Below are 27749 nucleotides of genomic sequence, written 5' to 3' on the forward strand. Positions count from 1 at the left end.
GTACAATGGCACTATGCATGCGTTCTGCCAATCCTCAGGCACCTCACCATGAGTCATACATACATTAAATAACCTTACCAACCAGTCAACAATACAGTCACCCCCTTTTTTAATAAATTCCACTGCAATACCATCCAAACCTGCTGCCTTGCCGGCTTTCATCTTCCACAAAGCTTTTACTACCTCTTCTCTGTTTACCAAATCATTTTCCCTAACCCTCTCACTTTGCACACCACCTCGACCAAAACACCCTATATCTGCCACTCTATCATCAAACACATTCAACAAACCTTCAAAATACTCACTCCATCTCCTTCTCACATCACCACTACTTGTTATCACCTCCCCATTTGCGCCCTTCACTGAAGTTCCCATTTGCTCCCTTGTCTTACGCACTTTATTTACCTCCTTCCAGAACATCTTTTTATTCTCCCTAAAATTTAATGATACTCTCTCACCCTAACTCTCATTTGCCCTCTTTTTCACCTCTTGCACCTTTCTCTTGACCTCCTGTCTCTTTCTTTTATACATCTCCCACTCAATTGCATTTTTTCCCTGCAAAAATCATCCAAATGCCTCTCTCTTCTCTTTCACTAATAATCTTACTTCTTCATCCCACCTCTCACTACCCTTTCTAATCAACCACCTCCCACTCTTCTCATGCCACAAGCTTCTTTAGCGCATCCCAACGCTGATTCCCTAAAAATTACATCCCAATTCCTCCCCAGTCCCTTACTTCCATTGTTCTCACTTTTTTCCATTCTGTACTCATAAACAATAATACTTACATAAATGCCCACACATGTACATACATTTTACATTATCGCATAACCACATATACATACATTATACAAATAACATGCACAAACATATACATATAACAATGTACCATATTCATGCTTGCCTACATCCATTTCCGGGCGCCACCCTGCCCACAGGCAAACAGCATCGCCACACCCTGCGTCATTGAGGTAGGGTCAGGAAAACCAAAGAAATGGCTACATTCGTTCACACTCAGTCGAGCTGCCATGTGTAATACCCCAAAACCACACGCTCCCTACTCCACATTCAGGCCTATTAGACCTTTCCATTGTTTTATCCCAGACAATTCACATGCCCTGGTTCAGTCCGATGACAGCACGTTTGGACCCTTGTAAACCAATCGTTTCCAGTTCACTCTATTCCATGCATGCCCCTCGCCATTCCCTCGTGTGGTGAGGTTGTTGCAAGAACACCATCGACTGAGTCTCAGAGGAAAAAAAAAAAAAAAAAAATAAAAAAAAAAATCCTATTTGCCTGATTCTCTGTTCTTCTTTTGAAAAAAGTACTAGACGGAGAGGATTTCCAGCCTACCACTCTCACTCTATTAATTGCCTTTTATGACATGAAGGGAATAACGTGGGAAATGTTCTTTCTCCCTATCCCTGTGCTGATATTTATTTTATTGGAAATGTATATGTATGTGTATGTATGTATGAGTGTATATGAGTGGATGGGTCTTTCTTTGTCTGTTTCTTACCCTGCTCTCTGTTCCTTTTTTTGAAAAAGTACAACAGGGGGGGGAGGATTTCCAGCACCTACCACTCTTACCCCATGAATTCGCCTTCTGCAACGTGCAGGAATACATGAGAAAATATTCATTCTCCTATCCCCAGTGAAGAGAAAAGAGAGCATATGATGATTTTTGCAGGGAAATGAGCCACATGACAGGGAGAATGTATAAAAGAAAGCGGCAGGAGGTCAAGAGAACCGTTTGCAAGCGGAAAAAAGAGGGCAAATGAGAGATGGGGCTGAGGAGCGTGATCATTGAATATAAGGGAGATTATAAGGATGTTTTGGAAGGAGGTAATAAATTGCATAAGACAGAGAACAATGGAAACATTGGTTGGATGAAGGGTGGCTAATGGGAGATAATAACAAGTAGTGGTGATGTGGAGAGGAGATTGAGTGAGTATTTTGAAGGTTTTTTGATGTGTTAGAGGATAGAAGTAGATAGATATAGGGAGTTTGGGTCAAGGGTGGTAGTGCGAAGTTGTGGGAGTTAGGAGATTGATATGGTAAACAGCAAAAGAGGTAGTGAAAGCTTTGCGGAAGAAGAAAACCGGCAAGGTTGGCGGTTTGGATGGTATTTCAGTGCGAATTTATTAGAAAACGGGGTGACTGTGTTGTTGACTGTTTTGGTAGGATATTTAATGTATGCATGGCTCATGGGAAGTGCTGACGAATGGCAGAATGGCATGCATCAGTGCCATTGTACAAAGGCCAAAGGGATAAAATTGAGTGCTCACATAACTGGAGGTAATAAGATTGTTGAGTATTCCTGGAAATTTATGGGGAGTGAATCGATTGAGAGGTGAAGGCTTGTACAGAGCATCAGAATGGGGAAGAGCACTGTGTTTCACAACTGGAGAGGATGTGTAGCTCAGGTGTAAGCCTGTGTTGAAGAATGTATGAGAGACATAATAGAAGAACAAACTGGATTGTATGTTGCATTTATGGATCTGGAGAAGGCATATGATTAGAGTTGATAGGATGGTCTGTTGGAAGGTATTAAGATATATGGTGTGGGAGGCAAGTTGTTAGAAGCAGTGAAAAGTTTTTCAAGTATGTAAGGCATGTGTACATGTAGGAAGAGAGGAAAGTGATTGGTTCTCATGGTTGTTTAATTTGTTCATGGATGGGGTTGTTAGAATGGTGAATGCAAGAGTTTTGGAAAGATGGGCAAGTATGCAGTCTGTTGTGGATGAGAGAGCTTGGGAAGTGAGTCAGATGTTGTTCGCTGATGATACAGTGCTGGTGGCTGATTCATGTTAGAAACTGCAGAAGCTGGTGACTGACTTTGGTAAAGTATGTGACAGAAGGTAGAGAGTAAATGTGAATAAGAAAAACGTTATTAGGTACAAGAGGGTTGAGGATCAAGTCAATTGGGAGGTAAGTTTGAATGGAGAAAAACTGGAGGAAGTGAAGTGTTTTAGATATCTGGGAGTGGATTTGGCAGCAGATGGAACCATGGAAGCGGAAGTGAATCATAGGGTGGGGGAGGGGGCGAAAATTCTGGGAGCCTTGAAGAATGTGTGGACGTCGAGAACATTATCTCGGAAAGCAAAAATGGGTATGTTTGAAGGAATAGTGGTTCCAACAATGTTGTATGGTTGCGAGGCATGGGCTATGGATAGAGTTGTGCGCAGGAGGGTGGATGTGCTGGAAATGAGATGTTTGAGGACAATATGTGGTGTGAGGTGGTTTGATCAAGTAAGTAATAATAGGGTAAGAGAGTTGTGTGGTAATAAAAAGAGTGTGGTTGAGAGAGCAGAAGAGGGTGTTTTGGAATGGTTTGGTCACATGGAGAGAATGAGTGAGGAAAGATTGACCAAGAGGATATATGTATCAGAGGTGGAGGGAACGAGAAGTGGGAGACCAAATTGGAGGTGGAAAGATGGAGTGAAAAAGATTTTGAGTGATCAGGGTCTGAACATGCAGGAGGGTGAAACGCATGCAAGGAATAGAGTGAATTGGAACGATGTGGTATACCAGGGTCGACGTGCTGTCAGTGGATTGAACCAGGGCATGTGAAGCGTCTGGGGTAAACCATGGAAAGTTCTGTGGGGCCTGGATGTGGAAAGGGAGCTGTGGTTTCGGTGCATTATTACATGACAGCTAGAGACTGAGTGTGAACGAATGTGGCCTTTGTTGTATTTTCCTAGCGCTACCTCGCACACATGAGGGGGGAGGGGGTTGTTATTTTATGTGTGGCAAGATGGTGATGGGAATGAATAAAGGCAGACAGTATGAATTATGTACATGTGTATGTATGTATATGTCTGTGTGTGTATATATATGTATAAATTGAGATGTATAGGTATGTATATTTGCGTGTGTGGACGTGTATGTATATACAGGTGTATGTGGGTGGGTTGGGCCATTCTTTCGTCAGTTTCCTTGTGCTACCTCGCTAATGCAGGAGACAGCGACAAAGCAGATAAATATTATTATCATTATTATTATCGTACATTGTCGCTGTCTCCCGCGTTAGCAAGGTAGCGCAAGGAAACATGAAAGAATGACCCAACTCACCTGCATACACATGTATATACATAAATGTCCACACACGCACATATACATACCTATACATTTCAACATATACAAACATATACATACACAAACATATACATGTATACACATGGACATAATTCATACTGTCTGCCTTTATTCATTCCCATCGCCAGCCCACCTCACATGAAATGACAACCCCCTCCCCGAGCATGAGTATGAGGGAGCGCTAGGAAAAGACAACATTCACACTCAGTATCTAGCTGTCATGTATAACACACCAAAACCACAGCTTCCTTTCCACATCCAGGCCCTACAGAACTTTCCATGGTTTACCCCAGACGCTTCACATGCCGTGGTTCAATCCACTGACAGTCGACCCTGGTATACCACCTTGTTCTAATTCACTCAATTCCTTGCACACCTTTAACCCTCCTGCATGTTCAGAATTCCTTGCACACCTTTAACCCCCCTGCATGTTCAGGCCCCTATCGCTCAAAATCTTTTCCCATCTTTCCACCTCCAATTTGGTCTCCCACTTCTCGTTCCCTCCACCTCTGACACATACATTCTCTTTGTCAATCTTTCCTCACTCATTTTCTCCATGTGACCAAACCATTTCAAAACACCCTCTTCTGCTCTCTCAACCACACTCTTTTTATTACCACACATCTCTCTTACCCTATTATTACTTACTCGATCAAACCACCTCACACTACATATTGTCTTCAAACATCTCATTTCCAACACATCCACCCTCCTCCACACAACTCTGGCCATAGTCCATGCCTCGCAACCATATAACATTGTTGGAACCAGTATTCCTTCAAACATATCCATTTTTGCTTTCTGAGATAATATTCTCGACTTCCACACAGTCTTCAAGGCTCCCAGAACTTTCGCCCCCTCCCCCACCCTATGATTCACTTCTGCTTCCATGGTTCCATCCACTGCCAAATCCACTCCCAGATATTTAAAACACATCACTTTCTCTACTTTTTCTCCATTCAAACTTACCTCCCAATTGACTTGTCCCTCAACCCTACTGTACCTAATAACCTTGCTCTTATTCACATTTACTCTCAGCTTTCTTCTTTCACACATTATGCCAAAGTCAGTCACCAGCTTCTGCAGTTTCTCATACGAATCAGCCACCAGCGCTGTATCATCAGCGAACGACAACTGACTCACTTCCCAAGCTTTCTCATCCACAACAGACTGCATACTTGCCCCTCTTTCCAAAACTCTTGCATTCACCATTCTAACAACCCCATCCATAAACAAATCAAACAGCCATGGGGAGACATCACACACCCCTGCTGCAAACCTGCATTCACTGAGAACCAATCACCCCTCTCTTCCTACATGTACACATGCCTTACATCCTCGATAAAAACTTTTCACTGCTTCTAACAACTTGCCTCCCACACCATATATTCTTAATACCTTCCACAGAGCATCTCTATCAACTCTATCATATGCCTTCTCCAGATCCATAAATGCTACATACAAATCCATTTGCTTTTCTAAGTATTTCTCACATACATTCTTCAAAGCAAACACCTGATCCACACATCCTCTACCACCTCTGAAACCACACTGCTCTTCCCCAATCTGATGCTCTGTACATGCCTTCACCCTCTCAGTCAATACCCTCCCATATAATTTACCAGGAATACTCAAGAAACTTATACCTCTGTAATTTGAGCACTCACTCTTATCCCCTTTGCCTTTGTACAATGGCACTATGCATGCATTCCGCCAATCCTCAGGCACCTCACCATGAGTCATACATACATTAAATAACCTTACCAACCAGTCAACAATACAGTCACCCCCTTTTTTAATAAATTCCATTGCAATACCATCCAAACCTGCTGCCTTGCCAGCTTTCATCTTCCACAAAGCTTTTACTACCTCTTCTCTGTTTACCAAATCATTTTCCCTAACCCTCTCACTTTGCACACCACCTCGACCAAAACACCCTATATCTGCCACTCTATCATCAAACACATTCAACAAACCTTCAAAATACTCACTCCATCTCCTTCTCACATCACCACTACTTGTTATCACCTCCCCATTTGCGCCCTTCACTGAAGTTCCCATTTGCTCCCTTGTCTTACGCTCATTCAGCTGCTCCCAAAACACTTGCCTCTCATGACCTTTCTTCTCATGCCCAGGTGCATATGCACCAATAATCACCCATCTCTCTCCATCAACTTTCAGTTTTACCCATATTAATTGAGAATTTACTTTCTTACATATATGTTTTATATTTGTTAAACTTGATCGCCATTTCCCATGTCAGCAAGGTAGTGTCAGGAAACAGATGAAGGAAGACCCATCCACTCATTTTTTTTTTTTTTTTTTTGCTGTCTCCCGCGTTTGCGAGGTAGCGCAAGGAAACAGACGAAAGAAATGGCCCAACCCACCCCCATACACATGTATATACATACGTCCACACACGCAAATATACATACCTACACAGCTTTCCATGGTTTACCCCAGATGCTTCACATGCCCTGATTCAATCCACTGACGTCAACCCCGGTATACCACATCGATCCAATTCACTCTATTCCTTGCCCTCCTTTCACCCTCCTGCATGTTCAGGCCCCGATCACACAAAATCTTTTTCACTCCATCTTTCCACCTCCAATTTGGTCTCCCACTTCTCCTCGTTCCCTCCACCTCCGACACACATATCCTCTTGGTCAATCTTTCCTCACTCATTCTCTCCATGTGCCCAAACCATTTCAAAACACCCTCTTCTGCTCTCTCAACCATGCTCTTTTTATTTCCACACATCTCTCTTACCCTTACGTTACTTACTCAATCAAACCACCTCACACCACACATTGTCCTCAAACATCTCATTTCCAGCACATCCATCCTCCTGCGCACAACTCTATCCATAGCCCACGCCTCGCAACCATACAACATTGTTGGAACCACTATTCCTTCAAACATACCCATTTTTTGCTTTCCGAGATAATGTTCTCGACTTCCACACATTCTTCAAGGCTCCCAGGATTTTCGCCCCCTCCCCCACCCTATGATCCACTTCCGCTTCCATGGTTCCATCCACTGCCAGATCCACTCCCAGATATCTAAAACACTTTACTTCCTCCAGTTTTGCTCCATTCAACTTACCTCCCAATTGACTTGACCCTCAACCCTACTGTACCAAATAACCTTGCTCTTATTCACATTTACTCTTAACAATCTTCTTTCACACACTTTACCAAACTCAGTCACCAGCTTCTGCAGTTTCTCACATGAATCAGCCACCAGTGCTGTATCATCAGCGAAAAACAACGGACTCACTTCCCAAGCTCTCTCATTCCCAACAGACTTCATACTTGCCCCTCTTTCCAAAACTCTTGCATTCACCTCCCTAACAATCCCATCCATAAACAAATTAAACAACCATGGAGACATCACACACCCCTGCCGCAAACCTACATTCACTGAGAACCAATCACTTTCCTCTCTTCCTACACGTACACATGCCTTACATCCTCGATAAAAACTTTTCACTTCTTCTAACAACTTGCCTCCCGCATCATATATTCTTAATACCTTCCACAGAGCATCTCTATCAACTCTATCATATGCCTTCTCCAGATCCATAAATGCTACATACAAATCCATTTGCTTTTCTAAGTATTTCTCACATACATTCTTCAAAGCAAACACCTGATCCACACATCCTCTACCACTTCTGAAACCACACTGCTCTTCCCCAATCTGATGCTCTGTACATGCCTTCACCCTCTCAATCAATACCCTCCCATATAATTTACCAGGAATACTCAACAAACTTATACCTCTGTAATATGAGCACTCACTCTTATCCCCTTTGCCTTTGTACAATGGCACTATGCATGCATTCCGCCAATCCTCAGGCACCTCACCATGAGTCATACATACATTAAATAACCTTACCAACCAGTCAATAATACAGTCACCCCCTTTTTTAATAAATTCCACTGCAATACCATCCAAACCTGCTGCCTTGCCGGTTTTCATTTCCGCAAAGCTTTTACTACCTCTTCTCTGTTTACCAAATCATTTTCCCTAACCCTCTCACTTTGCACACCACCTTGACCAAAACACCCTATATCTACTACTCTATCATCAAACACATTCAACAAACCTTGAAAATACTCACTCCATCTCCTTCTCACATCACCACTACTTGTTATCACCTCCCCATTTGCGCCCTTCACTGAAGTTCCCCTTTGCTCCCTTGTCTTACGCCCTTTATTTACCTCCTTCCAGAACATCTTTTTATTCTCCCTAAAATTTAATGATACTCTCTCACCCCAACTCTCATTTGCCCTCTTTTTCACCTCTTGCACCTTTCTCTTGACCTCCTGCCTCTTTCTTTTATACATCTCCCACTCAATTGCATTTTTTCCCTGCAAAAATCATCCAAATGCCTCTCTCTTCTCTTTCACTAATAATCTTACTTCTTCATCCCACCACTCACTACCCTTTCTAATCAACCCACCTCCCACTCTTCTCATGCCACAAGCATCTTTTGCGCAATCCATCACTGATTCCCTAAATACATCCCATTCCTCCCCCAGTCCCCTTACTTCCATTGTTCTCACTTTTTTCCATTCTGTACTCATATACACTCATATACATACATGCCCACACATGTACATACATATACATATCAGCATAACCACATATACATACATGCCCACACATGTACATACATATACATATCAGCATAACCACATATACATACATATACATATACATGCACAAACATATACATATATACACATGTACATATTCATGCTTGCCTTCATCCATTTCCGGCGCCACCCTGCCCCACAGAAAACAGCATCGCCACACCCTGCGTCATTGAGGTAGGGTCAGGAAAACAAAGAAATGGCTACATTCGTTCACACTCAGTCGAGCTGCCATGTGTAATGCCCCAAAACCACAGCTCCCTATCCACATTCAGGCCTCTTAGACCTTTCCATTGTTTATCCCAGACATTTCACATGCCCTGGTTCAGTCCATTGACAGCACGTTGACCCTGGTAAACCACATCGTTCCAGTTCACTCTATTCCATGCATGCCCCTCGCCATTCCCGGTGCTGGTGAGGTGGTGTCAAGAACACATGACTGAGTCTCAGAGGAAAAAAATCCTCATTTGGCCTGCATCTCTGTTCCTTCTTTTGAAAAAGTACAAGAGGGGAGGATTTCCAGCCTTCCACTCTCACTCTATTAATTGCCTTCTATGACATGAAGGGAATACGTGGGAAATGTTCTTTCTCCCATATCCCCTGTGATGTTATTATTTTATTGAAATGTATATGTATGTGTATGTATGTATGTGTGTATATGAGTGGATGGGTCTTTCTTTGTCTGTTTCTTTACCCTGCATCTCTGTTCCTTTTTTTGAAAAAGTACAACAGGAGGGGAGGATTTCCAGCCTACCACTCTTACCCCATGAATCGCCTTCTGCAACGTGCAGGGAATACATGAGAAATATTCATTCTCCCTATCCCCAGTGAAAGAGAAAAGAGAGGCATTTTGATGATTTTTGCAGGGAAATAGTGCACATGACTGGGAGATGTATAAAAGAAAGAGGCAGGAGGTCAAGAGAAACGTGCAAGAGGAGAAAAAGAGGGCAAATGAGAGTTGGGGTGAGAGAGTGTCATTGAATTTTAGGGAGATTAAAAGGATGTTTTGGAAGGAGGTAAATAAAGTGCATAAGACAAGAGAACAAATGGAAACATCGGTGAAGGGGGCTAATGGGGAGGTAATAACAAGTAGTGGTGATGTGAGAAGGAGATTGAGTGAGTATTTTGAAGGTTTTTTGAATGTGTTAGATGATAGAGTAGTAGATATAGTGTGTTTTGGTCGAGGTGGTGTGCGAAGTGAGAGGGTTAGGGAGAATGATTTGGTAAACAGAAAAGAGGTAGTGAAAGCTTTGCGGAAGATGAAAACCGGCAAGTTGGCGGGTTTGGATGGTATTTCAGTGGAATTTATTAGAAAACGGGGTGACTGTGTTGTTGACTGGTTGGTAAGGATATTTAGTGTATGCATGGCTCATGGTGAAGTGCCTGACGAATGGCAGAATGCATGCATAGTGCCATTGTACAAAGGCAAAGGGGATAAAATTGAGTGCTCAAATTACTGAGGTATAAGATTGTTGAGTATTCCTGGAAATTTATGGGAGGGTATCGATTGAGAAGGTGAAGGCTTGTACAGAGCATCAGATTGGGGAAGAGCACTGTGGTTTCACAAGTGGTAGAGGATGTGTAGATCAGGTGTATGCTTTGAAGAATGTATGTGAGAAATACTTAGAAGAACAAATGGATTTGTATGTAGCGTTTATGGATCTGGAGAAGGCATATGATAGAGTTGATAGAGATACTCTGTAGAAGGTATTAAAGTATATGGTGTGGGAGGCAAGTTGCTAGAAGCAGTGAAAAGTTTTTATCGAGAATGTAAGGCATGTGTACGAGTAGGAAGAGAGGAAAGCGATTGGTTCTCAGTGAATATCGGTTTGCAGCAGGGGTGTGTGATGTCTCCATGGCTGTTTAATTTGTTTATGGATGGGTTTGTTAGGGTGGTGAATGCAAGAGTTTTGGAAAGAGGGGCAAGTTTGCAGTCTATTGTGGATGAGAGGGCTTGGGAAGTGAGTCAGTTGTTGTTTGCTGATGATACAGCACTGGTGGCTGATTCAGATGAGAAACTGCAGAATCTGGTGACTGAGTTTGGTTAATTGTGTGAAAGAAGAAAGCTGAGAGTAAATCTGAATAAGAGCAAGGTTATTAGGTACAGTAGAGTTGAGGGGCAAGTCAATTGGGAGGTAAGTTTGAATGGAGAAAACTGGAGGAAGTGAAGTGTTTTAGGTATCTGAGAGTGGATTTGTCAGCGGATGGAACCATGGAAGCAGAAGTGAGTTCCAGGGTGGGGGAAGGGGCAAAAGTTTTGGGAGTGTTGAAAAACGTGTGGAAGTTGAGAACATTATCTCGGAAAGCAAAAATGGGTATGCTTGAAGGAATAGTGGTTCCAACAATGTTATATGGTTGCAAGGCATGTGCTATAGATAGGGTTGTGTGGAGGAGGGTGAATGTGTTGGAAATGAGATGTTTGAGGACAATATGTGGTGTGAGTTGGTTTGATCGAGTAAGTAATGAAAGGGTAAGAGAGATGTGTGATAATAAAAAGAGAGTGGTTAAGAGAGCAGAAGAGGGTGTTTTGAAATGGTTTGGTCTAATGGAGAGAATGAGTGAGGAAAAATTGACAGAGGATATATGTGTCAGAGGTGGAGGGAATGAGAAGTGGGAGACCAGATTGGAGGTGGAAGGATGGAATGATAAAGATTTTGAGCGATTGGAGCCTGAACATGCAGGAGGGTGAAAGGTGTGCAAGGAATAGAGTGAATTGGAACGATGTGGTATACCGGGGTCGACATGCTGTCAATGGATTGAACCAGGGTGTGTGAAACTTCTGGGGTAAACCATGGAAAGTTATGTGGGGCCTGGATGTGGAAAGAGAGCTGTGGTTTCAGTGCATTATACATGATAGCTAGAGACTGAGTGTGAACGAATGTGGCCTTTGTTGTCTTTTCCTAGCGCTACTTTGTGCGCATGCAGGGGGAGGGGGTTGTCATTTCATGTGTGGCGGGGTGGCGATGGGAATGAATAAAGGCAGCAAGTATGAATTATGTACATGTGTATATATGTATATGTCTGTGTATGTATATATTTATATGTATACATTGAAATGTATAGGCATGTATATATGCGTGTGTGGATGTGTATGTGTATACATTTTTGTGTGGGTGGATTGGGACATTCTTTTGTCTGTTTCCTGGTGCTACCTTACTAACGCAGGAGACAGCAAAAAAGTATAATGAATATAGATAAATGCATATGTATGTGTATGTTTGTGTATGTATATATGAGTGGTTGGTTCTTTCTTGGTGCTACCTCGCTAACACAGGAAATGGTGATCAATTAAAACAAATATACATATGATTATGTGACCATAGGATCCCTCTCATTGGACTCTTACAGCTTCAAGCCTGTGCTTCATACAGGGTCTGGGTATTTTTTTTTTCTTCTTTTTTTTTTTTGATGAGAAGAACCTTGATGATGATGTACTCTTTTTCATCCATTGACAGGGATAGATCCTCATATAAGATGACTTCTTGATCACAGTGTTGCCACTAACAGTTAGATTAACTTGATATCTTGATTTAGCATGTGAGTCCCTAATGAAGATCATCTGTAATGCTAGTTACAGTTACCCTGAACTTCAAGCTCTGAATATCATATGCATCATCATGAAGATGATCTTGCACTCTTGTAGTATTTAGATTCTACTTTAGGGCATGAATGATCTTTGTTCTTTCTGTAGGAAGGCATGGGGATGGGTAAGTTGCCAGGACCTTCCTTTGCTATTCTTACATATGCCATCAGATCACCCTCTTAAATCCTTTGGATTACCGTGCCTCTTGGTATTCAAAAGGAAGTAACTGTATTGTATGTTTTGGGGAGTGAGAGAAAGATAATGATCATCTGAAACAACTGAAGGAGGCAATAAGAAATGCATGTTTTGAAATTCACTGAAAAGCTCATAGCTTTGTTGATTTAGCAACAGTCCTATTTTTTGGAAATATTTCAAAGCATTTTCTGAGTTTATGAAGGGATATGTGTAGAGGATTCTGATTAATTTCAATAGTGTATCAAAATTTTTGCTTCAGGAGTTTTAGGAATTTGGTTATTTTATTGCTAAGAAATATGAGGATAGGTTTCAGAGATTGTATGAACTTCATTAGTTTAATAAGAATGGTCTTGGGAACAATCTGACAAAGTTATGGTAAGTATGGTGTAAGTATGTGAGACTATCATTAACCTGTGGTATTCAGTTTATCAATAGGGATGATGGAGTAAATTCTAATTAACCTCTTTATTGCAGGAACAAGAATGGTATTGGAAAGATATAAGGATTTGTAGGGGTTTTCAGAAAAGAAGAGAGAATGTTGGGGTGAAGAGAGTGGTGAGAGTAAGTGAGCTTGGGAAGGAGACTTGTGTGAGGAAGTACCAGGAGAGACTGAGTACAGAATGGAAAAAGGTGAGAACAAAGAAGGTAAGGGGAGTGGGGGAGGAATGGGATGTATTTAGGGAAGCAGTGATGGCTTGCGCAAAAGATGCTTGTGGCATGAGAAGTGTGGGAGGTGGGTTGATTAGAAAGGGTAGTGAGTGGTGGAATGAAGAAGTAAGATTATTAGTGAAAGAGATGAGAGAGGCATTTGGACGAGTTTTGCAAGGTAAAAATGCAAATGAGTGGGAGATGTATAAAAGAAAGAGGCAGGAGGTCAAGAGAAAGTGCAAGAGGTGAAAAAGAGGGCAAATGAGAGTTGGGGTGAGAGAGTATCATTAAATTTTAGGGAGAATAAAAAGATGTTTTTTTAATTTTTTTTTTTTTTTTTTTTTTAATTTTCCAAAAGAAGGAACAGAGAATTGGGCCAGGTGAGGGTATTCCCTCAAGGCCCAGTCCTCTGTTCTTAACGCTACCTCGCTAATGCGGGAAATGGCGAATAGTTTGGGGGGAAAAAAAAAAAAAAAAAGATGTTCTGGAAGGAGGTAAATAAAGTGCATAAGACAAGGTAGCAAATGGGAACTTCAGTGAAGGGGGCTAATGGGGAGGTGATAACAAGTAATGGTGATCGTGAGAAGGAGATGGAGTGAGTATTTTGAAGGTTTGTTGAATGTGTTTGATGATAGAGTGGCAGATATAGGGTGTTTTGGTGGAGGTGGTGTGCAAAGTGAGAGGGTTAGGGAAAATGATTTGGTAAACAGAGAAGAGGTTGTAAAAACGTTGCGGAAGATGAAAGCCGGCAAGGCAGCAGGTTTGGATGGTATTGCAGTGGAATTTATTAAAAAAGGGGGTGACTGTATTGTTGACTGGTTGGTAAGCTTATTTAATGTATGTATGACTCATGGTGATGTGCCTGAGGATTGGCAGAATGCTTGCATAGTGCCATTGTACAAAGGCAAAGGGGATAAGAGTGAGTGCTCAAATTACAGAGGTATAAGTTTGTTGAGTATTCCTGGTAAATTATATGTGAGGGTATTGATTGAGAGGGTGAAGGCATGTACAGAGCATCAGATTGGGGAAGAGCAGTGTGGTTTCAGAAGTGGTAGAGGATGTGTGGATCAGGTGTTTGCTTTGAAGAATGTATGTGAGAAATACTTAGAAAAGCAAATGGATTTGTATGTAGCATTTATGGATCTGAAGAAGGCATATGATAGAGTTGATAGAGATGCTCTGTGGAAGGTATTAAGAATATATGTTGTGGGAGGCAAGTTGTTAGAAGCAGTGAAAAGTCTTTATCGAGGATATAAGGCATGTGTATGCGTAGGAAGAGAGGAAAGCGATTGGTTCTCAGTGAATGTAGGTTTGCGGCAAGGGTGTGTGATGTCTCCATGGTTGTTTGATTTGTTTATGGATGGGGTTGTTAGGGAGGTGAATGCAAGAGTTTTGGAAAGAGGGGCAAGTATGCAGTCTGTTGTGGATGAGAGAGCTTGGGAAGTGAGTCAGTTGTTGTTCGCTGATGATACAGCGCTGGTGGCTGATTCGGGTGAGAAACTGCAGAAGCTGGTGACTGAGTTTGGTAAAGTGTGTGAAAGAAGATTGTTAAGAGTAAATGTGAATAAGAGCAAGGTTATTAGGTACAGTAGGGTTGAGGGTCAAGTCAAAACTGGAGGAAGTAAAGTGTTTTAGATATCTGGGAGTGAATCTGGCAGCGGATGGAACCATGGAAGCAGAAGTGAATCATAGGGTGGGGGAGGGGGTGAAAATTCTGGGAGCGTTGAAGAATGTGTGGAAGTCGAGAACATTATCTTGGAAAGCAAAAATGGGTATGTTTGAAGGAATAGTGGTTCTAACAGTGTTGTATGGCTGTGAGGCGTGGGCTATGGATAGAGTTGTGCGCAGTAGGGTGGATGTGCTGGAAATGAGATGTTTGAGGACAGTATGTGGTGTGAGGTTGTTTGATCGAGTAAGTAATGTAAGGGTAAGAGAGATGTGTGGAAACAAAAATAGTGTGGTTGAGAGAGCAGAAGTGGGTGTTTTGAAATGGTTTGGTCACATGGAGAGAATGAGTGAGGAAAGATTGACCAAGTGGATATATGTGTCAGAGGTGGAGGGAACGAGGAGAAGTGGGAGACCAAATTGGAGGTGGAAAGATGGAGTGAAAAAGATTTTGAGTGAACGGGACCTGAACATGCAGGAGGGTGAAAGGCGTGCAAGGAATAGAGTGAATTGGAACGATGTGATATACCGGGGTCGATGTGCTGTCAGTGGATTGAACCAGGGCATGTGAAGTGTCTGGGGTAAACCATGGAAAGTTCTGTGGGGCCTGGATGTGGAAAGGGAGCTGTGGTTTCGGTGCATTATTACATGACAGCTAGAGACTGAGTGTGAACGAATGGGGCCTTTGTTGTCTTTTCCTAGCTCTACCTCACACACATGAGGGGGGAGGGGGATGTTATTCCATATGTGGTGAGGTGGCGATGGAATAAATAAAGGCAGAAAGTATGAATTATGTACATGTGTCTATGTGTGTGTATATATATGTGTACATTGAGATGTATAGGTGTGTATATTTGCGTGTATAGACGTGTATGTATATACATATGTATATGGGTGGGTTGGGCCATTCTTTTCGTCTGTTTCCTTGCGTTACCTCGCTAACGCAGGAGACAGCGACAAAGCAAGATGAGTAAATGAATATAAATGAAACTAGTTAGTTTTTATCGAGGATATAAGGCATGTGTACATGTAGGAAGAGAGGAAAGTGATTTTTTCTCAATGAATGTAGGTTTGCGGCAGGGGTGTGTGATGTCTCCATGGTTCTTTAATTTGTTTATGGATGGGGTTGTTAGGGAGGTGAATGCAAGAGTTTTGGAAAGAGGGGCAAGTATGAAGTCTGTTGGGGATGAGAGAGCTTGGGAAGTGAGTCAGTTGTTGTTCGCTGATGATACAGCGCTGGTGGCGGATTCGTGTGAGAAACTGCAGAAGCTGGTGACTGAGTTTGGTAAATTGTGTGAAAGAAGAAAGTTAAGAGTAAATGTGAATAAGAGCAAGGTTATTAGGTACAGTAGGGTTGAGGGTCAAGTCAGTTGGGGGGTAAGTTTGAATGGAGAAAAACTGGAGGAAGTAAAGTGTTTTAGATATCTGGGAGTGGATCTGACAGCGAATGGAACCATGGAAGCGGAAGTGAATCATAGGGTGGGGGAGGGGGCGAAAATCCTGGGAGCTTTGAAGAATGTGTGGAAGTCGAGAACATTATCTCGGAAAGCAAATATGGGTATGTTTGAAGGAATAGTGGTTCCAACAATGTTTTATGGTTGCGAGGCATGGGCTATGGATAGAGTTGTGCGCAGGAGGATGGATGTGCTGGAAGTGAGATGTTTGAGGACAATATGTGGTGTGAGGTGGTTTGATCGAGTAAGTAATGTAAGGGTAAGAGAAATGTGTGGAAATGAAAAGAGCATGGTTGAGAGAGCAGAAGAGGGTGTTTTGAAATGGTTTGGTCACATGGAGAGAATGAGTGAGGAAAGATTGACCAAGAGGATATGTGTCAGAGGTGGAGGGAACGAGAAGTGGGAGATGAAATTGGAGGTGGAAAGATTGAGTGAAAAAGATTTTGAGTGATCGGGGCCTGAACAAGCAGGAGGGTGAAAGGCGGGCAAGGAATAGAGTAAATTGGATCGATGTGGTATACCGGGGTCGACGTGCTGTCAGTGGATTGAATCAGGGCATGTGAAGCGTCTGGGGTAAACCATGGAAAGTTCTGTGGGGCCTGCATGTGGAAAGGGAGCTGTGGTTTCGGGCATTACTGCATGACAGCCAGAGACTGAGTGTGAACAAATGGGGCCTTTGTTGTCTTTTCCTAGTGCTACCTCGCACACATGAGGGGGGGAGGGGGATGTTATTCCATGTGTGGCGAGGTGGCGATGGGAATGAATAAAGGCAGACAGTGTGAATTGTGTGCATGTGTATATATGTATGTGTCTGTGTGTATATATATGTGTACATAGAGATGTATGGGTATGTATATTTGCGTGTGTGGACGTGTATGTATATACATGTGTATGGGGGTGGGTTAGGCTATTTCTTTCGTCTGTTTCCTTGCGCTACCTCGCTAACGCGGGAGACAGCGACAAAGCAAAATAAAGAAATAAATAGTTAGTTGATCAACATGTATGGTGTTTGAGGAGACTTTGATTAAATTCTTAAAATTATTAACACATGTGATGTTGGAAAGATTCTCATCAACTTGATTAAATAAGATTAAATACATTAACAAGTATAGTGTTGGGAGAGATTTAGTCCATCAACAATTGTGATGTTGATTGGTATTATAATGGCCCTGGTTAGATTATGTGCTGTGTTGGAAATTCCAATGAGAATGATAGATTTATCCTCTATGATGTTGAAGATTATGATAAACCTGATTAGTCTAGCTATTTATCTTTCTGTCTGTATCTCTGATGCCCATTCGCTTTGGGAACTCCCACAAGGGGATGGGCATTGGAGAAGTCTTCATAATTGTTGAACTCCAGTACTGCTTCTTAGCCTCTAGCGACACCCTTGACAGGGCATTGGCAAAGGGCAGCTCTAGCTTAGTTAATGTTCCTGCTTAACGTTCCAACCCACTACTTCTACCTAATGCTCTCAGCCAATGCTCTTACCTGCTACTTCTACCCAATGATTCTGCCTAATGTTCCTGTCAAATGTTCATGCCTACTACTCTCCATTGCTCCTACCATTTTGCTCGCCACAGGAAAATCTAGAGTTACAAAGAATGAGTTGTGTAAGTTAAGTGTTGTTGAGTATTATGTTTGATATGGAGAGATTGTTATTTGTGGACAGAATGCCAGCAGTCCATGTGTGGGTGAGACAGAAAGAAAAGACACCTACCTTGGTCAGAGGAATGCAGCTTGACAACCAGTGAAGTGCTGGCTCAGTACACAGCTGTTACTAACCCTCTCAGTACCCAGGTATTGCCATCCAACTACTACTTACTGGGTAGTTCATCTGCATTTGAGATGAAGGTGTCTCTGCAAGGATGATGGTGCTTTAAACATATGAAATGTAATAAGAAGTGGATCATAACATTGCTTGCTTCTTCCAGACAAGGACTGGCGCACTATAGCACGGGAAGAGGTTGGGCTAGGCATTGTGAAAGTGATAGAGGAAACTGCCGTTTGTGCCTTAGATGCCTGCCGCTCAGATGGCTTCACCCTTCTTCACCTGGCTGCGCAGCAAGGCTATCCCAATATGATGCATAGGCTGCTTTCCCTTAAGGTGAGTAAACACAGTGTTTTTTTTCAAAAAGATATTCTGTGTCATCATTTGCGACAGTATTCCATTCAGTGAAGTATATTCATTAACATAGCTAACTTAAATATTTAGTTGGCTTATCTTTCAGGTGAAATGGCATATCTGTTTTGTCCACTAAACGCTTACTGTGTACACTGTCTTTTCATTATGTACAATGAAATATGTTCAGTAACATGTGTTATAAGAAATGATATGCTTACAGTGTCCATTAGATATATTTCTCTTGTTCACTAACTTCTGGTTTGTTCATAAAACATAGTTAATGAATATTTCTTGCCTTTGAACTGTATGATATATACACCCACCTATTGGCTGTGAAGCATATTTGCCATCTGCATTAACGTGTCTATGGTGTAGCACTTAGCGTTCCTGACCATGATGCATTCATGGGCCTCCCAGGTTCGAGCTCATAGATTTGAATCCTGGATAAGGCAGATGGTCCACATTCAACCCAGCTGATCATCCACTTTAGGGGTTGGTCAGTAAAATGATTGCCTGGCTGGCTCAGGCTAGTGCAATCAAGTACAGTGAATGTATAAGAAAATGAATAAGTAATAATTATTTATTTATTATACTTAATTGCATCAGCAACGTAGCATCAGGAAACAGATGAAAGAAGTCCCATCCCCTCATATGCACATTCATATACATAAACGCCCATACACATTCATATACATACATATACACACATATACCCCAGACATTTCACGTGCCTGGCTCAGTCCATTAATAGCTTGTCGACCCCAGTATACCACACTGTTCCAAGTTACTCTATTCCTTGCATGCCTCGTTGCATGCCTCTCACCCACCTATATGCTCAGGCCCCAATTGCTCAAAATCTTGTTTCACTCCATCCTTCCTCCTCCAGTTTGGTCTCCTGCTTCTTGTTCCCTCCACCTCTGACACATATATCCTCTTTGTCAATCTTTCCTTACTCATTCTCTCCATGTGAACAAACCATTTCAACACACCCACTTCTGCTCTTTCAGCTACACTCTTTTTATTTCCAAACATCTCTCTTACCCTTTCAGTACTTACTCAATCAAACCACCTCGCACCACTTAGTGTCCTTAACATTTCATTTCCAACACATCCATCCTCCTCCATACAACCCTATCTATAGCCCTGGTCTCGCAACCATATAATATTGTTGCAACTACTATTACTTCAAACATACCCAATTTTGCTCTCCAAGATAATGCTCTATCCTTCCACACATTCTTCATTGCTCCCAGAACCTTCACCCCCTCCCCCACTTTGTGACTCACTTCCACTTCCATGGTTCTATTCGCTGCTAAGTCCACTCACAGATATCTAAAACATTTCCTCCAGTTTTTCTCCATTCAAACTTACATCCCAATTGACTTGTCACTCAACCCTACTGAACGTAATAACCTTGCTCTTATTCACATTTACTCTCAACTTTCCCCTTTCACATACTTTTTCAAACTCAGCCAACTTCTGCAGTTTCTCACTCGAGTCAGCCACTAAAGCTGTATCATCGGCAAGCAATAACTGACTCACTACTCATGCCCTCTCATCCCCAACCAGCTTCATACTTGCCCCTTTCTCCAAAACTCCTGCTTTTACCTCCCTAACTACCCTATCCATATACAGATTAAACAACCATGGAGACATCACACACCCCTGCTGCAAACCAACATTCACTGGGAACCAATCACTTTCCTCTCTCTCTTCCTACTCGTACACATGCCTTACATCCTTGGTAAAAACTTTTCACTGCTTCTAGCCACTTACCTCCCACACCATATACTCTTAAAACCTTCCTCAAAGCATCTCTATCAACCCTATCATATGCCTTCTTCAGATCCATAAATGCTACACACAGATCCATTGATTTTTCTAAGTATTTCTCACATACACTCTTCAAAGCAAACACCTGATCCACACATCCTTTACCGCTTCTGAAACCACACTGCTCTTCCCCAGTCTTATGCTCTGTACATGCCTTTTTTCTCTCAGTCAGTACCCTCCCATATAATTTCCCAGGAATACTCAACAAACTTAGTCTCTGTAATTTGAACACTCACCTTTATCCTCTTTGCCTCTGTACAATGACACTATGCATGCATTTCGCTAATCCTCAGGCACTTCACCATGATCCATACATACATTGAATATCCTTACCAACCAATCAACAACACAGTCATCCCCTTTTTTTGATAAATTCCTTTGCAATACCATCCAAACCCACCACCTTTCCAGCTTTCATCGTCTGCAAAGCTTTCATTACCTCTTCTCTGTTTACCAAACCATTCTCCCTGACCCCTCTCACTTTGCACACCACCCTGACCAAAACACTCTATATCTGCCACTCTGTCATCAGACATATTCAACAAACCTTCAAGATTCTCGCTCTGTCTCCTGACTTCATCGCTATTTGTTATTACCTCCCCATTTGTCCCCTTCACCTATATTTCCATTTGTTTTCTTGTCTTACGCACTTTACCTCCTACCAAAACATCTTTTTATTCTCCCTAAAATTCAATGATACTCTCTCATCCCAACTCTCATTTGCCATGTTTTTCACCTCTTGCACCTTTCTCTTGACCTCTTACCACTTTCTTTTACAAATCTTCCGGTCATTTGCACTGCATCCCTGCAAAAATCGTCCAAATGCCTCTCTCTTCTTTTTCACTAACAACCTTACTTCTTCATCCCACCACTCACTACCCTTTCTAATCAGCCCATGTCCCACCTTTCTCATGCCACAAGCATCTTTTGTGCAAGCCATCACTGCTTCCCTAAATATGTCCCATTCTTCTCCCACTCCCCTCATGTCGTTTGCTTTCACCTTTTGCCATTCTACACTCAGTGTCTCCTGGTACTTCCTCCCTGAAGTCTCCTTTCCAAGCTCACTTACTCTTACCACTCTCTTCTCCCCAACATTCTCTCTTTTCTGAAAACCTCTACATATTCACCATATTTTGCTTCCATGATGTAGCATTAAGAGCAGAAGACTGAGCCCAAGATGCAAAATCCTCACTTAGCCCCCTTCTCTGTTTCTTCCTTTGGAGAAGTAAAACCTGGAGGGGAGGATTTCCAGCCCCTCGCTCCCTCCCCAATTAGCTGAGTTGTACAACATGCAGAGAATACATTGATGAAGGCAAGCGAGCATGAATATGTGCATATGTGTATATATGTATATATCTTTCTCCCCTATCTGGGGATAGGGGAGAAAGAATACTTCCCACACATTCTCTGCGTGTTGTGCAAGGCGACTAAAGGGGATGGGAGCAGGGGTGCTAGAAACCCCAGATTATATTTAAACTTTCTAAAAGGGGAAACAGAAGAAAGATTCATGCGAGGAGTGCTCATCCTCCTCGAAGGCTCAGATTGGGGTGTTCAAATGTGTGTGGATGTAACCAAGATGAGAAAAAAGGAGAAATAGGTAGTATCTTTGAGGAAAGAAACCTGGATGTTTTGGCTCTGAGTGAAACAAAGCTTAAGGGTAAAGGGGAAGAGTGGTTTGGGAATGTCTTAGGAGTAAAGTCATGTGATGGTGAGGGGACCAGAGCAAAGGAAGGAGTAGCACTACTCCTGAAACAGAAATTGTGGGAATATGTGATAGAGTGTAAGAAAATAGACTCTAGTTTGGTAGAGGTAAAACTGAAAATGGATAGAGAGAGAGAGATGGGTGATTATTGATGCCTATGCACCTGGTCATGAGAGGAAAGATCATGAGAGACAAGTGTTTTGGGAACAGCTGAGTGAGTGTGTCTTAGCAGCATTGATGCAAGAGACCGGGTTATAGTGATGGGTGATTTGAATGCAAAGGTGAGTAATGTGGCAGTTGAGGGTATAATTTTTGTACATGGGGTGTTCATTGTTCTAAATGGAAATGGTGAAGAGCTTGTAGATTTATGTGCTTAAAAATGACTGGTGAGTGGGAATACCTGGTTTAAAAAGAGATATATACATAAGTTTACATATGTAAGTAGGAGAGTAGGCCAGAGAGCATTATTGGATTACATGTCAATTGATAGGTGTGTGAAAGAGAGACTTTTGAATGGTAATGTGCTGTGAGGGGCAACTGGAGGGATGTCTGATCATTATCTTGTGGAGGTAAAGATGAAGATTTGTAGAGGTTTTCAGAAAAGAGAGAATGTTGGGATGAAGAGAGTGGTGAGAGTAAGTGAGCTTAGAAAGGAGGTGAGAGCAGATGATGTAAGGGGAGTGGGAGAGCATTGAGACATATTTAGGGAAGCAGTGATTGCATGCACAAAAGATGCTTGTGGCTTGAGAAAGGTGAGAGATGGGCAGATTAGAATGGGTAGTGAGTAGTGGAATGATGTAAGATTGTTAGTGAAAGAGAAGAGAGAGATGTTTGGACGATTTTTGCAGGGAAATAGTGCGAATGACTTGGAGATGTATAAAAGAAAGAGGCATTATGTCAAGAGAAAGGTGCAAGAGGTAAAAAAGAAGGCAAATGAGAGTTGGGTTGAGAGAGTATCATTAAATTTTAAGGAGAATAAAAAGATGTTTTGGAAGGAGGTAAATAAAATGCATAAGACAAGAGAACAAATGGGAACATCGATGAAGGGGGGAAATGGGAAGGCAATAACGAGTAGTGATGAAGTGAGGAAATGGATTTTGAAGATTTGTTGAATGTGTTTGATGATAGAGTGGCAGACATAGGATGTTTTGTTCGAGGTGGAGTGCGAAGTGAGAGGGTCAGGGAAAATGGTTTAGTAAATAGAGAAGAGGTAGTGAAAGCTTTGCAGAAGATGAAAGCCGGCAAGGTGGTGGGTTTGGATGGTATTGCAGTGAAATTTATTAAAAAAGTGGATGACTGTGTTGTTGACTGGTTGGTGATGATATTCAATGTATGTATGGTTCAAGGCAAAGTGCCTGAGGATTGGTGGAATGTATGCATAGTTCCATTGTACAAAGGCAAAGGGGATAAAGGTGAGTGCTCAAATTACAGAGGTATAAGTTTGTTGAATATCCCTGGGAAATTATTTGGGAGGGTATTAATTGAGAGAGTAAAGGCATGTACAGAGCATCAGATTTGGGAAGAGCAATATGGTTTTAGAAGTGGTAGAGGATGTGTGAATCAGGTGTTTACTTTAAAGAATGAATGTGAGAAATACTTAAAAAAATAGATGGATTTGTATGTAGCATTTATGGATCTGGAGGAGGCATATGATAGAGTTGATAGAGATGCTTTGTGGAAGGTATTAAGAGTATATGGTGTGGAAGGTAAATTGCTACAAACAGTGAAAAGTTTTTACCAAGGATGTAACGCATGTGTACGAGTAGGAAGAGAGGAAAGTGATTGGTTTTCCAGTGAAAGTCGGTTTGCGGCAGGGGTGCGTGATGTCTCCATGGTTGTTTAATTTGTTTATGGATGGTGTTGCTAGGAAGGTGAATACAAGAGTTTTGGAAAGAGGGGCAAGTATGCAGTCTGTTGTGGATGAGAGGGCTTGGGAAGTGAGTCAGTTGTTGTTCGCCAATGATACAGCGCTGGTGGCTGATTCGAGTGAGAAACTGTAGAAGCTGGTGACTGAGTTTGGTAAGGTGTGTGAAAGAAGAAAGCCGAGAATAAATGTGAATAAGAGCAAGGTAATTAGGTACAGTATTGTTGAGGGACAAGTTAATTGGGAGGTAAGTTTGAATGGAGAAAAACTGGAGGAAGTGAAGTGTTTCAGATATCTGTGACTGGATTTAGCAGCGGATGGAAGCAGAAGTGAGTCACAGGGTGGGGGAGGGGGCAAAGGTTCTGGGAGCATTGAAGAATGTGTGGAAAACGAGAATGTTGTCTTGAAGAGCAAAAATGGGTATGTTTGAAGGAATAGTGGTTCCAACAATGTTATATGGTTGTGAGGCGTGGGTTGTAGATAGGATTGTGCGGAAGAAAGTGAATGTGTTGGAAATGAAATGTTTGAGGACAATATATAGTGTGAGGTAGTTTGATTGAGTAAGTAATGAAAGGTAAGAGAGATGTGTGGTAATAAAAAGAGTGTGGTTGAGAGAGCAGAAGAGGGTGTATTGAATTGGTTTGGTCACATGGAGAGAATGAATGAGGAAAGATTGACAAAGAGGATATATTTGTCAGAGGTGGAGGGAATGAGGAGAGGTAGGAGAGTAAATTGGAGGTGGAAGGATGGAGTGAAAAAGATTTTGAATGATCGGGGCCTAAACGAACAGGAGAGTGAAAGGCATGCAAGGAATAGAGTGAATTGGAATGATGTGGTATACCGGGGTGGGCGTGCCGTTAGTGGATTGAACCAGGGCACATGAAGCATCTGGGGTAAACCATGGAAATTTTTGTGGGGCCTGGATGTGGAAAGGGAGCTGTGGTTTCGGTGCATTACACATAACAGCTATAGAGTGAGTGTGAATGAATGTGGCCTTTGTTGTCTTTTCCTAGCGCTACCTCGCGCGCAGAGGAGAGGGGGGTGCTGTTTTTCATGTGTGGTGAGGTGGCGAGGGGAATGGATGAAGGCAGCAAATATGAATATGTACATGTGTATTTATGTTTATGTCTGTTATTAGTATGGTTGAGGGACAAGTCAATTGGGAGTTAAGTTTGATTGGAGAAAAACTGGAGGAACTGAAGTGTTTTAGATATCAGGGAGTGGATTTGGGAGCGGATGGAACCATGGAAGCGGAAGTGAATCATAGGGTGGGGGAGAGGGCGAAAATTCTGGGAGCGTTGAAGAATGTGTAGAAATTGAGAACATTATCTCAGAAAGCAAAAATGGGTATGTTTGAAGGAATAGTGGTTCCAACAATGTTTTATGCTACCTTGCTAACGTGGGAGACAGCAACAAAGTAAAATGAATAAATAATATATATATATATATATATATATATATATATATATATATATATATATATATATATATATATATATATATATATATATATTTTTTTTTTTTTTTTTTTTTTTTTTTTTTTTATACTTTGTCGCTGTCTCCCGCGTTTGCGAGGTAGCGCAAGGAAACAGACGAAAGAAATGGCCCAACCCCCCCCATACACATGTACATACACACGTCCACACACGCAAATATACATACCTACACAGCTTTCCATGGTTTACCCCAGACGCTTCACATGCCTTGATTCAATCCACTGACAGCACGTCAACCCCTGTATACCACATCGCTCCAATTCACTCTATTCCTTGCCCTCCTTTCACCCTCCTGCATGTTCAGGCCCCTATCACACAAAATCCTTTTCACTCCATCTTTCCACCTCCAATTTGGTCTCCCTCTTCTCCTCGTTCCCTCCACCTCCGACACATATATCCTCTTGGTCAATCTTTCCTCACTCATTCTCTCCATGTGCCCAAACCATTTCAAAACACCCTCTTCTGCTCTCTCAACCACGCTCTTTTTATTTCCACACATCTCTCTTACCCTTATATATATATATATATATATATATATATATATATATATATATATATATATATATTTTTTTTTTTTTATACTAATCGCCATTTCCCGCATTAGCGAGGTAGCGTTAAGAACAGAGGATGAGGACTGGGCCTTTGAGGGAATATCCTCACCTGGCCCCTTTCTCTGTTTCTTCTTTTGGAAAAAAAAAAAAAAAAAATGGACAATGTGTGGTGTGAGGTGGTTTGATCGAGTGAGTAACGTAAGGGTAAGAGAGTTGTGTGGAGATAAAAAGAGCGTGGTTGAGAGAGCAGAAGAGGGTGCTTTGAAGTGGTTTGGGCACATGGAGAGAATGAGTGAGGAAAGATTGACCAAGAGGATATATGTGTCGGAGGTGGAGGGAACGAGGAGAAGAGGGAGACCAAATTGGAGGTGGAAAGATGGAGTGAAAAAGATTTTGTGTGATCGGGGCCTGAACATGCAGGAGGGTGAAAGGAGGGCAAGGAATAGAGTGAATTGGAGCGATGTGGTATACCGGGGTTGACGTGCTGTCAGTGGATTGAATCAAGGCATGTGAAGCGTCTGGGGTAAACCATGGAAAGCTGTGTAGGTATGTATATACATGTGTATGGGGGGGTTGGGCCATTTCTTTCGTCTGTTTCCTTGCGCTACCTCGCAAACGCGGGAGACAGCGACAAAGTATAATAAAAAAATAATAATAAATATATATATATTCTTTCTTTTAAACTATTCGCCATTTCCCGCGCTAGCGAGGTAGCGTTAAGAACAGAAGCCTGGGCCTTTGTTGGAATATCCTCACCTGGCCCCACTCTGTTCCTTCTTTTGGAAAAAAAAAAAAAAAAAAAAAAACGAGAGGGGAGGATTTCCAGCCCCCCGCTCCCTGCCCTTTTAGTCGCCTTCTACGACACGCAGGGAATACGTGGGAAGTATTCTTAATCCCCTATCCCCAGGGATATATATATATATATATATATATATATATATATATATATATATATATATATATATATATATATATATATATATATATTTTTTTTATTATACTTTGTCGCTGTCTCCCGCGTTTGCGAGGTAGCGCAAGGAAACAGACGAAAGAAATGGCCCAACCCCCCCCCATACACATGTATATACATACGTCCACACACGCAAATATACATACCTACACAGCTTTCCATGGTTTACCCCCAGACGCTTCACATGCCTTGATTCAATCCACTGACAGCACGTCAACCCCGGTATACCACATCGCTCCAATTCACTCTATTCCTTGCCCTCCTTTCACCCTCCTGCATGTTCAGGCCCCGATCACACAAAATCTTTTTCACTCCATCTTTCCACCTCCAATTTGGTCTCCCTCTTCTCCTCGTTCCCTCCACCTCCGACACATATATCCTCTTGGTCAATCTTTCCTCACTCATTCTCTCCATGTGCCCAAACCACTTCAAAACACCCTCTTCTGCTCTCTCAACCACACTCTTTTTATTTCCACACATCTCTCTTACCCTTACGTTACTCACTCGATCAAACCACCTCACACCACACATTGTCCTCAAACATCTCATTTCCAGCACATCCATCCTCCTGCGCACAACTCTATCCATAGCCCACGCCTCGCAACCATACAACATTGTTGGAACCACTATTCCTTCAAAAATACCCATTTTTGCTTTCCGAGATAATGTTCTCGACTTCCACACATTCTTCAAGGCCCCCAGAATTTTTGCCCCCTCCCCCACCCTATGATCCACTTCCGCTTCCATGGTTCCATCCGCTGCCAGATCCACTCCCAGATATCTACAACACTTCACTTCCTCCAGTTTTTCTCCATTCAAACTCACCTCCCAATTGACTTGACCCTCAACCCTACTGTACCATTAACCTTGCTCTTATTCACATTTACTCTTAACTTTCTTC

At 42.1% G+C, this 27749-nt stretch overlaps 1 protein-coding gene across 1 annotated transcript in view; it reads left to right on the forward strand.

Moving 5' to 3' along the window:
* LOC139751368 (uncharacterized) overlaps positions 1-27749 on the forward strand; it is a 186078-nt gene that overhangs the window by 33064 nt on the left and 125265 nt on the right. Inside the window, exon 3 of the mRNA XM_071666734.1 lies at positions 18242-18414. Coding sequence (XP_071522835.1) covers positions 18242-18414 — 173 coding nt within the window. The remainder of the gene's footprint in view (positions 1-18241; positions 18415-27749) is intronic.

Source organism: Panulirus ornatus, chromosome 11 (genome assembly GCF_036320965.1).
Source record: "Panulirus ornatus isolate Po-2019 chromosome 11, ASM3632096v1, whole genome shotgun sequence".
In the NCBI taxonomy this organism is placed as follows: domain Eukaryota; kingdom Metazoa; phylum Arthropoda; class Malacostraca; order Decapoda; family Palinuridae; genus Panulirus; species Panulirus ornatus.